We start from the raw sequence: 13,683 nt of genomic DNA on the forward strand, positions 1-13,683 counted from the left end.
CAGTTTGAGAACCATTAGCTAAGGTAACAGTAGGTAAAGCAGAGGTAGTAGTAATAGAGGAGAAAAGATCCTTATTACCAGATAAGTGATCAGAAGCTCCAGAATCTAGAATCCAGGGTCCAAGAGAAGATGTGTGGGTAAGGTAGGCAGAGGCATTACCAGGCTGGGCAACAGAGGCAACAGAAGCCTGAGATGCGGAAGAGCTCGGAGGCTGAGGCAGCGGAGAATCAGAGGACTGGGCCACATGGGCAGTGCGAGGAGGTCGTCCATGTAACTGATAGCAAAGATCGCGAGTGTGGCCAAGTTTATTGCAATAGGTGCAATGAGAACGTTGACCTCTACCTCGGGTACCACTACGGCCTCCTCGAGAGCTAGTTTGAGAAACTAACATAGAAGAATCTGAAGTGCTATCAAACGGCAAAGTCTGAGTGGAGGAGATACGGAGGAGGCGAGCAAACACATCATCCAAGGACGGAACTGATGAACTACCAAGAATCTGATCGCAGACAGACTCAAGATTCGGACGGAGGCCAATAAGAGTAAGAACCATGAAGAACTTGTCAAGCTGTGTTTGTTGAGCCCCAACATCAGGAGTAAGAGGCATCACAGTCAAGAACTCCTCCTTAAGAGAGGCAATCTGGCCAATATAAGTAGATAGATCCAAGTCTTGTTGGCTGATATGGACAATAGCAGAAGCCACCTTATAAAGACGCTGGATATCATTCGTATATAATCCTTTGGCCTGAGTCCAAAATTTAAAACAAGTTTTGTAGGCCCGAAGATGAAGAAGAATCTTGGGATCAACCGATTGCCATTATACACTACATAACTGTGCATCTATCTTCCTCCACTGTACGCGGTCAACCTCAGGGATATCTGCCTCCTGTGTAATCAAGTGATCCTCATATCCTTGACCCATAAACCAAAGTTCAACAGAGGCAAACCAGGAAAGATGATTGTCACTGCCAACCAATTTCTCCAAAGTAATCATAGGAGATCCAGATATAACAGAGGAAAAAATGGAAGTTTTAGTAGTCATATCTACTTATCTAGAGAATGAAGTATATTTGGATCGAAGAGAGCCCTAATACGGCTGCAAATGGCAGCGTGGCACCACTGGAAAAGGAGACGACTTCAGATCGCGGCGTGGCACCACTGGAAAGGTAGAAGAACACTTCCGTAGGCACGTGTAGGGATTAGGATGGAGAAAAAGTAGCTGAAGCTCGCCGGAAAAACTGTTTGGAGGGTCGGCGGAGGCGAAAAAAACCAAAAGAGGTACGTGCAGGGCTCGGATGGCAGAACCAGGGATGAAGGAAGGCTAGTCGGCGTTAGGCGAGGCTGGAGGAGGAGGCGTGTGGCCGGGAAAGTCCTCACGTGCCGGCACGTGAGATGTAGTCGCCGGACGGAAAATTGCGCGTGGCCGGCGCGTGGATGATCTTTTGGATCCGGTGCTTTCACAAAAGTTGGAGATCTCCTCCAGGCACTCCTTCTAGTATGGTCGGTGTCGGAAAAAGACGTCGCCGGAAAGTTTGCCCGGAAAAGTTTGCCCGCGGTGAGTGTTTTCTGACGACGATCTGACTGACCAGAAAGTATTGGGAGATGGGGAAGGTAACCGGAATGAAATACGGTCATCGGAAAGTTTCCCAAAGTTGATGACACGAGAAATTGGAAAGAATTAGGTTTTCTCCCTTGGCTCTGATACCATGTTGAGAGAGAGAGAAAGAAGAAATACCTTAATTCTCATTCATGTAATATCTACTTACAATTGAGAAATATATATATATATATATATAAGGCTAGGAGTCCTAACTACCATACATGTGACCTATATTAACAAGGAAAGATTATACACTATAAATACATTATATTCAACAATCTTGATATGCTATTAGGTTTAAATTAACTCAGAAGTTTAAACAAATAAAGAAGTCCATCTTTCTTGTAGAACGTAAAGATAATGGTTTTAAATATAAAGAAAGAGTTCCTTCATACTCTATTTTTGTGGTTTATAGATTATGTAATGGAAATAGATATATTCTTTGTTGATTTTGTGGATAGTCAGGGCCTTGTTGAACCAGCTGGGTTATGCTTTTCTTTTTGTTCTTGGCCCGGTGATTCTTATATACATCTTGAGCTATTTGAGTTATGCCACTGTTTTATTGAGTACTTTTTATGAATATATACTATTTCGTATTTGCCTTTTGAAAAAGTGGTACTAAATATATAAAGAATTTGCAGAGATTTTCTAGGTTCTAGTCCTGAACTCCAAGTTAATTTTCTAAGTGAACAAATTTTTAACATGCACCAATTAGCTTGCCTCTTCAGATTGTGCAAGGTAGAACAAATTAAAAGCCTAAGACTTTGTTTGGTAACTGTTTTTTTAAAACAGTTTATTGTTCTCCAAAATAAAAAAACAAGAAAACACGTTTGCCGACTAAAAAATAATTTTCTAATCTTACAAACAAGAATAGTGTATTTTCAGAGAATATCTTTTAGTTATTTTCAGTTATTTTCACTTGTATTTTAAGGGTTGTTTTAAAAAATAATTATATAGATATAGAAAATGATTAAAATAAAGCATTACATGTAAAAGTTATTTTTAACACAGAAAATAGGTCAAAAAAATTTTAGGTTCCCAAATAGAGTTTTGTTGTACAAAATATCATAGAACAGTTTTTGAAACTGTTTTCCAGAACAGTTATTGAAAACACTTCCCAAATAGAGCCTAAATAATTCAATCTAAATCTTGAATTAGTTTGGGAACACTTCACTGGTTTACTGGCTCATTGAGTAGGTGAGACCAAGAAAAAATATGCACTGTTATTATTAACAGATTTGAGATTGTGCTGTTCACTTGGTGGGAAGGGATCATTGCAAGCTTCTAAATTATGAATCATCTGAGCACCTTAGATGAAGGGCATCCAAACAACATTTAGCCATCTCCAATTGTATCTTTGTTGGCCTAGGAAAATATCATTGCACCCAGGTGACATGATCCGCAATTTTTCCTAGTTGCAATCATGTGATGCTTGACTCTTATCAGTAAAGCTAGCTAATAGCTAGATTTTTCTTCCCATGAAAGCAACAGATGCATCTGATAGAAAAATTAGCAAATAACAGGTACAAGCGAGCAACAGTTGAGAAATCTCAAGGGTAACCTTTTATCAATACATCTACAAGGAATAAGTAAATAATGGTCATAGTAAGTGGAAAGGAATCTCAAGAGTAACCTTTATTCAATACATCTACAAGGAATAAGTAAATAATGGTCATAGTAAGTGGAAAGGATTAAGCTTCAGAAAAAGGACTCCTTAAGAATGGATATCCCCTAGATGAGCTTCCCCTAAAAGAGCTCTTCAAGCATTTATAGCTTGATGGACAGACTAATCAGGTGCTCGACAATATTCCATGTATGCTTTTGTGCGTCCTTCTGTTAGGTGCTGTTAATAACTTAATATATATGATCTTTGCCTATCAAAAAATAAAAAAAAAGTAATCAGGTGCTTGACAATTATACCGGTGTTATAAAAAATCTATGTAGGGACTTCTAATGAGCTGTCTGCTTTGATGTATAGTTGGCTTAAGGCTAACTTTGTTCCCCTTTCAATTTACAAGTTCAACTCCATGTGAGGCTGCTAAAAATCACTTCTGCTCTACAAAGGTAAAAGTGAGTACGACTGTACAGTAGAAAAATTAATCTGATTCCAAACTCCTTCTTAAGTAAGGAAAAAAACATAAATGAACTGAACATATAGAAGGTTAGAGGTCAATAACTATCAAGGATTTAGAAACTGCTGGACAAGCTGACTTAAAACAAGTGGTCACTTTAAAAAAACATTGTGTATACCTTCAAGTACATTTATATATGCATAGCCTCCCTATGCTGAATTCATTCCATGTGTACTAGTGAGAATTCTCTTCAGTGCATGCTTTCCTAGGACATTTCTTTTATGCCTTTATTAAGGCATGTGGTGATTGTTATTTGAATGAGCCATATTACATGCAGTTGCTTGATTTTTAGGCTAGTGGAAAATTCTTTTGCAGGTCCCTTACTATAACATATCATTTCTTTCAGGATGAATCTGTTCTAATATGGTTATCAGGAAAGGAGGAGAAGCGCCTTAAACTAAGCCATGTCTCACGAATTATACCTGGGCAGCGGACTGTAAGTTTCTCCACATCAAGATCTCCTACACCTCTTGCATGGTGCATACTGCAGTAACTAAACCAATTATAGATCAGAAGAAAAAAACAATAGCATTTGGTAAATTTGCAGCCGTTAAAGTTTAGGTTTACATCATCTAATTCTAGTGAGTTTTGAGTTTGTTAAGTAGCATGGATGCATATTTTCTTCAAGTGGTTGAAATTCAAAGTTATTTCATTCAGTACTGTTATCCTCTTTACATAGGGTGAAAATAAAACCTATAGAAAAAGTTATATTTGGTTATATGTCATTTGAAATTGAAATTATCCCTATTGCTAAGTGATTATTATCATTTTCATTTTGAGTTTTTAAAATATGTGTGCTTGCATCTTCTATTGGAAGAGATTTTTAAAAGCTGTCTGTGTGAGGAAGGTGCATTTTCCACCTTTTTTTTTTCTTTTTTTTTTTTCACGTTCACATTGGTAAACTGGTATGTTTAACTCATAACATATTTTGCAATGGATACTTTGTTGTGGTGTTCTTGCTTTAGATTATCACTTATGTGCATATAACTGCCATATATGACTGTAATATGCAACATTATGTGTTCTCTTTTTCTCACTTGCATGGCTTCACAAATTGTGATATGGTTGCTTCCAAGAGAGTAATGTTTCAATGTGATGTTTGCTTTTTGCTTAGAGGAGTTTGTCTTGAATTCTCCAAGGAATCATTTACCTTAAAATTACTATATTCTGTCCCATTTTGATGTCTAATTCAGTTTCTTATTCATGATGAACTTGGTTTTTTCATATTTTGATTTTACTTGATTTCATTTTCTGCAGCCAATATTTCAAAGGTATCCTCGGCCTGAGAAGGAATACCAGTCATTTTCGCTTATATATAATGACAGATCTTTGGACTTGGTAAATATTTCCTTTATGGTGGCCATTCTGTTTCTGTTTCCTTTCTCAACAATCATCTCCACTAGTCATGGTTCAAAATATTTGTTTTATTGTTGGTATCAGATAGGTATTTTCAACATATTGGTGGTATGTCAGTTCCTGGCGGAAGCAAATAGCAAGAAGTGAAGAAATTTTTTCTTTTCTCCTTAATTAATTAGACTATGACTAGCAGATATGCATTGATACTGCAAATACATAAAGGCAAGATCTCGAAAGATGAAGATGAGATGAGCAATCCTCACAAGATCTCATCCTGTCCAGTGTGACTTAATGAGCTCATCCTATACAATGTGACTTAATGATATATTCAATTTTTCTTGGAAGATACCAATTCATATTGGTATCATCCTATAGTTTGAACCATGGCTTTAGCTGATGCTCTATCTTAGCTAATTTGCCAGAAACTTCTGAAGTTACCAACAAATCTTTTTCCTTTTTTTTTTTTGGTGGAAAATCTTTCGTAATCTGTTGGAATGGCTCTTTTCTATCAGATCTGCAAAGATAAAGATGAAGCTGAAGTCTGGTTGACTGGTCTCAAAGCGCTAATATCACGTGGCCATCATCAGAAAGGGAGAACAGAATCAAGAAGTGGAGTTTCATCTGAAGCAAATAGTCCTAGGACACATACCCAGAGAAGCTCCCCTTTGAGTTCACCATTTGGTAGTGGTGACAGTATGCAAAAGGTGTTCTTTCTTTGTCCATTTCTCATTATCCTCTCCTTCACTATTAACAACATAAGGTGAGAGAATTTTCTTGTTGATGATTCAGGATGGGGTAGATCCCCTTCGTCTTCATACACCATATGAAAGCCCCCCTAAAATTGGTTTGGAGAAGGCTTTATCAGATGTCATACTATATGCAGTCCCTCCCAAGGCTTTCTTTCCTTCAGAATCTGGTTGTAACTCTGTTCATTCTTTGTCATCTGGAGGCTCAGATGGCATAAATGGGCGCTTGAAGGGTATGGGTGTGGATGCTTTTAGGGTGAGTTTGTCAAGTGCTGTTAGCTCATCAAGTCAAGGTTCTGGTCACGATGATGGCGATGCTTTAGGTGATGTTTTTATTTGGGGGGAGGGCACTGGAGATGGTACTCTTGGTGGAGGCGTTCTAAGAGTTGGAAGTTCTTCTAGTGTTAAAATGGATTCTTTTGTGCCTAAGCCCTTGGAATCTGCAGTATTACTTGATGTTCAAAATATTGCTTGTGGTGGAAGGCATGCTGCTCTAGTAACAAAGCAAGGTGAAGTTTTCTCTTGGGGAGAGGAATCAGGAGGCAGACTCGGACATGGTGTAGATTCTGATGTCTCACATCCAAAACTTATTGATGCTCTTAAAAATATGAACATTGAACTTGTAGCATGTGGGGAGTACCATTCTTGTGCTGTAACGCTTTCTGGTGATTTGTACACTTGGGGTGGTGGCTCTTACAATTTTGGTCTCCTTGGACGTGGAAATGACATGAGTCACTGGGTTCCGAAAAGGTTAATTGGACCTTCGGAAGGAATACACGTTTCATCTATATCTTGTGGACCATGGCATACAGCTGTTGTGACCTCTGCTGGGCAATTGTTTACTTTTGGAGATGGAACTTTTGGTGTTTTAGGACATGGGGATTGTAGAAGTGTCCCAATACCCAGGGAAGTGGAATCCCTTAAGGGCCTCCGAACTGTACGAGCAGCTTGTGGCGTTTGGCACACTGCTGCAGTTGTTGAAGTCATGGTTGGGTCTTCAAGTTCAAGCAACTGCTCTTCTGGGAAAGTATTTACGTGGGGAGATGGAGATAAAGGTCGTCTTGGGCATGGTGATAAGGAGGCAAGACTTGTGCCTACTTGTGTTGCTGCTCTTGTTGAGCCCAACTTTTGTCAGGTTGCCTGTGGACATAGCCTAACTGTTGCACTTACAACTACTGGACATGTTTACACAATGGGAAGCCCTGTCTATGGTCAACTAGGAGATCCTCAAGCTGATGGGAAGCTTCCTACCCGAATTGAGGGAAAGCTTCTGAAGAATTTTGTTGAGGAGATTGATTGTGGTGCTTATCATGTTGCAGTTTTAACTTCAAGAACTGAAGTTTACACATGGGGAAAGGGAGCAAATGGCCGATTAGGTCATGGTGACACAGATGATAGAAACACACCATCTCTAGTTGAAGCTTTGAAAGACAAGCAAGTCAAAAGTATTGTTTGTGGTGCTAATTTTACTGCAGCTATCTGTCTTCATAAGTGGATCTCTGGTGTTGATCAATCAATGTGCTCTGGTTGCCGCCTTCCATTTAATTTCAAAAGAAAACGACATAATTGTTACAATTGTGGACTTGTTTTTTGTCATTCATGTAGCAGTAAAAAGTCTCTTAAGACTTCTATGGCACCAAATCCCAACAAACCTTATCGAGTGTGTGATAATTGCTTTAGCAAATTGAGAAAAGCCACTGAAACTGACTCTTCTTCTCACTCTTCACTGAGTAGAAGAGGAAGTATGAATCAAGGGCTAAATGAACTTGCTGAGAAGGATGAAAAGTTGGATTCAAGATCTCATGTGCAACTTGGAAAATATTCTTCTATGCAATCATTTAAACAAGTTGAAAGCGGAACTTCCCGGAGAAACAAGAAACTTGAATTCAATAGTAGTCGTGTCTCACCCCTTCCAAATGGAGCTTCTCAGTGGAGTGCAACTAATAACTCTAAATCTTTCAATCCAGCTTTTCCCCCATCTAAGAAGTTCATTTCAGCTTCTGTCCCTGGATCAAGAATTGCATCTCGAGCAACATCACCGACATCCAGACAGTCCAGTCCTCCTCGTCCTGCAACCCCAACACCAATTCTGGCTGGTCTAACTTCATCAAAGATTGTTGTGGATGCCAAGAGTACTAATGACAATCTAAGCCAAGAGGTTCTTAAATTAAGAGCTCAGGTATACAGATTTTCTTTATTTTCTACATTCTTTTCTTCCTTCACTTCCTGAATTTCTACTTAAGAAATAGCATATTGGCAGTTTGAACTTTCTCTTTTTTCTTTTATGTCATCTGCAAATTTTGATGTGGAGCTATCAAACATGGATTTGACACAAACACTAGAGTACCTCATGTTGACACAATACAGGTGTGAATAGGGTATGGGTTTGGATGGGACTGCAGGGCTAGGCACATTCAGCTGCCATGTCCAATAGGGGAAGACAAGAGCATAAAGAGAGGAAAATAAATAAAAGGAATAAGTAACAGTAAAATCAGAATACTGATTACTAAAAGATGCATACCTGAGCCCATGTGGCATTGATATGAAGACAATAACTGGGCATATATGTATTTCTATGTTGAAATATAAGCATGTCTCCTCTGGATTTGACTATGAAAATAATATATAATTCTCAGTTACATTAGCTATAATTTATCTTCCATCAGTATTCTTAGCTTCATTGCTGTCTTCTTGGACAGTAGTTTTCTTATCCATTATTTTCATATTATTCTTTAGTGGACAGCTTAATTACAGTTCTGTGTGTCAAAATATTGTGTGAATGACCGAATACCTTGGCCTTGAGTTTTGTATATTATATATAGACTTTACAAGGATGCTTTACATGGAAAGCAAAATAAAAAACAAATAAATTACAGCATGATTCTAGCTCTATACATGTAAACTATAATCTATCAAATAATATATGCTAACTGTACAGAATAATCAATGGAGAAATAAGGAAATATTGTGGGCTAAAATAAGGAAAGAAGGGTGGACTAAATTAAGGAAGGTGTGGACAGCAAGTGTGGGCTAAAATATGGAAGGTGTGGAGGGCTAAAATAAGGAAGGTGTGGAGGGCTAAAATAAGGAAGGTGTGGACAGCAAGTGTGGGCTAAAATATGGAAGGTGTGGAGGGCTAAAATAAGGAAGGTGTGAAGAGCAAAGCTGTCCTTTGACAGCCCCCCTCAAATTGATGCAGGTTGATCAACAAGCATCAATTTGCTACTTAGCAAGCAATGTCGATGACGAGGGAGAGCCTTGGTGAAGATATCAGCTATTTGTAAGTCGGTGGAAATATGTGGAAGAGTGATAACACGAGCTTCAAAGGCTTCACGGATAGAGTGACAGTCCACTTCAATATGCTTTGTGCGCTCATGATAGACAGGATTGGCCGTGATCTGAATAGCGCTTGTATTATCGACATGTAGAGGTGTAGGATCGGTCTCAGAAAAATCTAACTCCGCAAGCAAACCTCGAAGCCAAATGATTTCAGAACAAGCAAGAGACATCGCCCGGTACTCAGATTCTGTAGATGACTTAGAGACTCTGTCTTGCTTCTTACTTTTCCAAGATATCAATGCATCACCTAAGAACACACACCAACCAGTGATGGAGCGACGGGTATCCGCACAACCAGCCCAATCAGCATCACTATAAGCAGCAAGGCGAGTAGAATTGCCTGCAGGGAAGAACAAGCCACGAGTAGAAGTGCCTTGAACATAGCGTATGATCCTACGAACGGCAGCCAAATGAAGATGACGAGGAGTCTGAAGGAACTGGCTGACTTGCTGTACAGCAAAAGAAATGTCCGGTCTAGTAATGGTGAGATAAACAAGGCTACCCACCAACTTCCTGTATAAACTGGGATCAGCAAGTAAGTCGCCCTCCTCTTTGCGAAGCTTGACATTTAATTCCATGGGAGTATCAACAGAAGTAGCCCCTTGTAGACCAGCTGTAGCCACCAAGTCACTCGCATACTTATGTTGATTGAGGGAAATACCAGAGGGACTATGATGCACCTCAAGACCAAGAAAATATGTGAGAGACCCAAGATCTTTCATATGAAAGGACTCGGAGAGATGAGTTTTGAGCTGACCAAGTAAAGCAGAATCGGAACCAGTGATCACAATATCATCAACATAAACCAAAAGAACAACAATACCCATGTCTGATTTCCGAAGAAACAAGGAAGTGTCATACTTGCTCTGCCTGAATGAAAATTGTAATAAAGTGGTGCGGAATTTATCAAACCAGGCTCTCGGAGCCTGTTTGAGACCATAAAGAGAGCGACGAAGCTTACACACATGTGAAGTCGGAGAGGGAAACAATCCCGGGGGTGGCTTCATATAAATACACTCTTTAAGATCCCCATGAAGAAAAGCATTTTTTACATCCATCTGATGTAGTGGCCAATCACTGGAAGCAGCAAGAGCTAGAATCGTACGAACAGTAGTCATTTTAGCCACAGGAGCAAAGGTCTCTTCATAATTGACACCATATTCCTGATTATTCCCAAGTGCAACAAGCCGAGCTTTGTAACGATCCAAACTTCCATCAGATCGGACCTTGACTGAGTAAACCCATTTGCAACCCAAAGGAACAATAGTGGGAGGACAGGGCTCAATGTCCCAAGTGTGATTGGCCTCTAGAGCGGCAATTTCTTCCTGCATAGCTTGTCGCCAACAATCATGCTTAGCAGCATGTGAGTAGCATGTGGGAATATCAAATTTGGACAATGCAGCAGTAAGGGCTGAAATAGAATTGCCAGAACTGGAAGAGGGAAATCCATACCTATTCGGAGGTACAGACACTCGAGAAGAGCGACGTACTGAAGGTGCTGCAACTGACTGCATCTGGAGCGTGGTAGGATCAGATATCGGGTGAGCCACTGAAAGAGACTGTGGGCGGGAGCGTCTCGTATACACAATACCTGGTTGAAAGCGAGAACTGACTGGATGAAGATCTGAGAACTGTTGCTCAAAGGAGGGAAGGACCACAGTAGAAGAGGATGACACAGTAGAAGAGGATATAGGAAAGAAATGTTGATTTTCAAAGAAAATAACATTCCTAGAAATACGTGTACGATGTAATGTAGGATCATAGCAAACAAATCCCTTTTGACACATATTATATCCCAAGAAAGCACATCGAACAGATTGAGCAGATAATTTATGTCGCTCATGAGGAGGTAAATGAACAAAGCATACACAACCAAAAATACGAAGGTGATCATAACTAGGTTGCTTAGCAAATAAGCGGAAATAGGGAGACTCCATATGTAGGACTTGAGAAGGTAAACGATTAATCAAGTGAGTAGCAGTTTTTAGAGCCTCTACCCAAAACATGGATGGAACAGAAGATTCTAACAAGAGAGTACGTACCACATCTAAAAGATGACGATTTTTGCGTTCGGCAACTCCATTTTGTTGAGGAGTAGAGGGACATGAACGTTGATGAATAATACCCTTAGAAGCCAAGAATGCTTGAAACTCAATAGACAAATACTCACCACCGGAATCTGTGCGTAATGTCTTAATAGAAGTAGAAAATTGATTGTCAACATACGCTAAAAACTCAGTGAAAGTACGAAAGACCTCAGATTTAGAGCGAAGAAAGTAGACCCAAGTAAATCTGCTATGATCATCAATGAAAGTCACATAATATTTAAATTTCTCATGTGAACTAACCGGGGAAGGTCCCCAAACATCACTATGGATAAGATCAAAGCAATGAGATGCTCTACTTGCATGCAAAGGGAAGGGAAGAGTTTTACTTTTACCAAGTTTGCAAGAATCACACTCAAGAGATAAAGAATAACGATCCTTATTACCAGGTAAATCAGAGTTCAATACATGAGATAAGATTTGAGTATTGGGATGGCCTAAACGACGATGCCACACCATACTAAGATCTGAAACATTATTACAAGCAAAAGACTTAATAGAAGAAAGTGGAGAAAAATCTGGAACAGGTAAAAATAGTGGAAACAAGCGCCCCACTTTAGGTCCCTTTGCGATCGGCTTCCCCGTTACCTGGTCCTGCACAACACAACCATTACCAGAAAAATTAACAGCACAATTGTTATCAACTAATTGGCCAACAGAAATAAGATTCGTGGAAAGCTGAGGAGCAAGAAACACGTCAGTGAACTTAGAGGAGGCATCGCCGATAGCAGCTATGGGCAAAGAGCTGCCATTGGCAGTCTGAATGGAAGATTGACCAGCGTAGGGCCGAACATGACACAAAGCGGTGGGATTATTAGTCATGTGATTAGAGGCCCCCGAGTCCACGTACCAGAGTTTAGTAGAATTGTTACCTTGAAACCCCATTGCTGATAATGCTGAAATTAATATCTGTTGCACCATTTCTGGGGTGCAGTAATCTGGTGCAGGAGGTGCAGGAATAGAGCACGCAGCTGAAGGAGAGTCGTCTGTTGCAGAAGTTGCTACAGGAGGGATAATAACCGAAGTCTGAAATGCGTGGGCCTGACGATTCTGGGGGCGAATACGACATTCTTTGATAATGTGACCCTTCTTCTTGCAATAAGAACAAAACTTCTTAGGGCAAGTGGCAGCAATATGCCCATATTCCTTGCAGCAAAAACACTGCAAGTTTTTAGAATGCATAGGTGGTCCGCGGCCTTGGGCAGCATAAGCTACAGTTGTCGTCCCGGAACTGCCATGAGATTGCTCCAAAATAGCTTGAGTACTAAGGCGTTGCTCTTCGCGAAGTAACTCACCAAAACAAATATCAAGAGAGGGAACAGGAGATCTATTCAGTAAAGAGGAGCGGACAGATTCATATTCCGGACGTAGTTTCATAAGAAACTGATCACGCCGGGTAGTCGCGTGAATAGTCTGAATAGTTGAAAGAGCAGCAATAGGAACATCCGCTGTAACCAAATCAGCATATTCATGCCAAAGAGTCAGAAATGCTGAGTAGTAGTCCTGGATGGAAAGACTACCATGTTGAAACGTGGCAATCGCATGTTCTAATTGAAAGCGACGAGCATCGTTATCCTGATGATAAACTTTCTTCAAATAAGCCCACATAGATTGAGCAGAGCGATGGGGCCGCAAGTGGGTGACAATATGAGGCTCCACTGAACCAAGAAGCCAAGACATGATGCGTGCATCAAGCACAGCCCATGAAGGAGAAGACCCAACATCCTGAGATTTGTCAAAAGTTGATGGTTTTTCAACATCCGTGCCATCAATATGACCCCAAAGGTCTTTTCCCTTGAGAAAAAGTTCAAATTGAAATGCCCAGGTAGAATAATTTATGCCTGTAAACTTAACACACAGAGGTGCGGAATCCATAGAAAATAAATAGACTTGACCGAAAAAAAATAGAACCCGAGACAAAAGGATGGACCAAAAAAAATCCTAGAAGAAAACTGAACAACCACAGAAATACTGAGAAAAATGGTTGTGGTTGGGTGCAGCACGGATCAACACAGACTTGACCGAAAGATACGAGAGGCACCTCCGAAACCGAAAAGACAGAAAAGAATTTGAGGGAAGAAAAATTAGCAACCTTGCTCTGATACCATGTCAAAATATTGTGTGAATGACCGAATACCTTGGCCTTGAGTTTTGTATATTATATATAGACTTTACAAGGATGCTTTACATGGAAAGCAAAATAAAAAACAAATAAATTACAGCATGATTCTAGCTCTATACATGTAAACTATAATCTATCAAATAATATATGCTAACTGTACAGAATAATCAATGGAGAAATAAGGAAATATTGTGGGCTAAAATAAGGAAAGAAGGGTGGACTAAATTAAGGAAGGTGTGGACAGCAAGTGTGGGCTAAAATATGGAAGGTGTGGAGGGCTAAAATA

The 13,683-nt window shown here is 39.9% G+C and overlaps 1 protein-coding gene across 1 annotated transcript in view; it reads left to right on the forward strand.

Annotated features, from left to right (window-relative positions):
* The window catches only part of LOC117929001 (PH, RCC1 and FYVE domains-containing protein 1-like), a 46,355-nt gene that overhangs the window by 18,932 nt on the left and 13,740 nt on the right, over positions 1-13,683 (forward strand). Inside the window, exons 3-6 of the mRNA XM_034849178.1 lie at positions 4,076-4,165; positions 4,987-5,067; positions 5,598-5,789; positions 5,875-8,010. Of these exons, the coding sequence (XP_034705069.1) occupies positions 4,076-4,165; positions 4,987-5,067; positions 5,598-5,789; positions 5,875-8,010 (2,499 nt within the window). The remainder of the gene's footprint in view (positions 1-4,075; positions 4,166-4,986; positions 5,068-5,597; positions 5,790-5,874; positions 8,011-13,683) is intronic.

This window comes from Vitis riparia, chromosome 13 (assembly GCF_004353265.1).
Source record: "Vitis riparia cultivar Riparia Gloire de Montpellier isolate 1030 chromosome 13, EGFV_Vit.rip_1.0, whole genome shotgun sequence".
In the NCBI taxonomy this organism is placed as follows: Eukaryota; Viridiplantae; Streptophyta; class Magnoliopsida; order Vitales; family Vitaceae; genus Vitis; species Vitis riparia.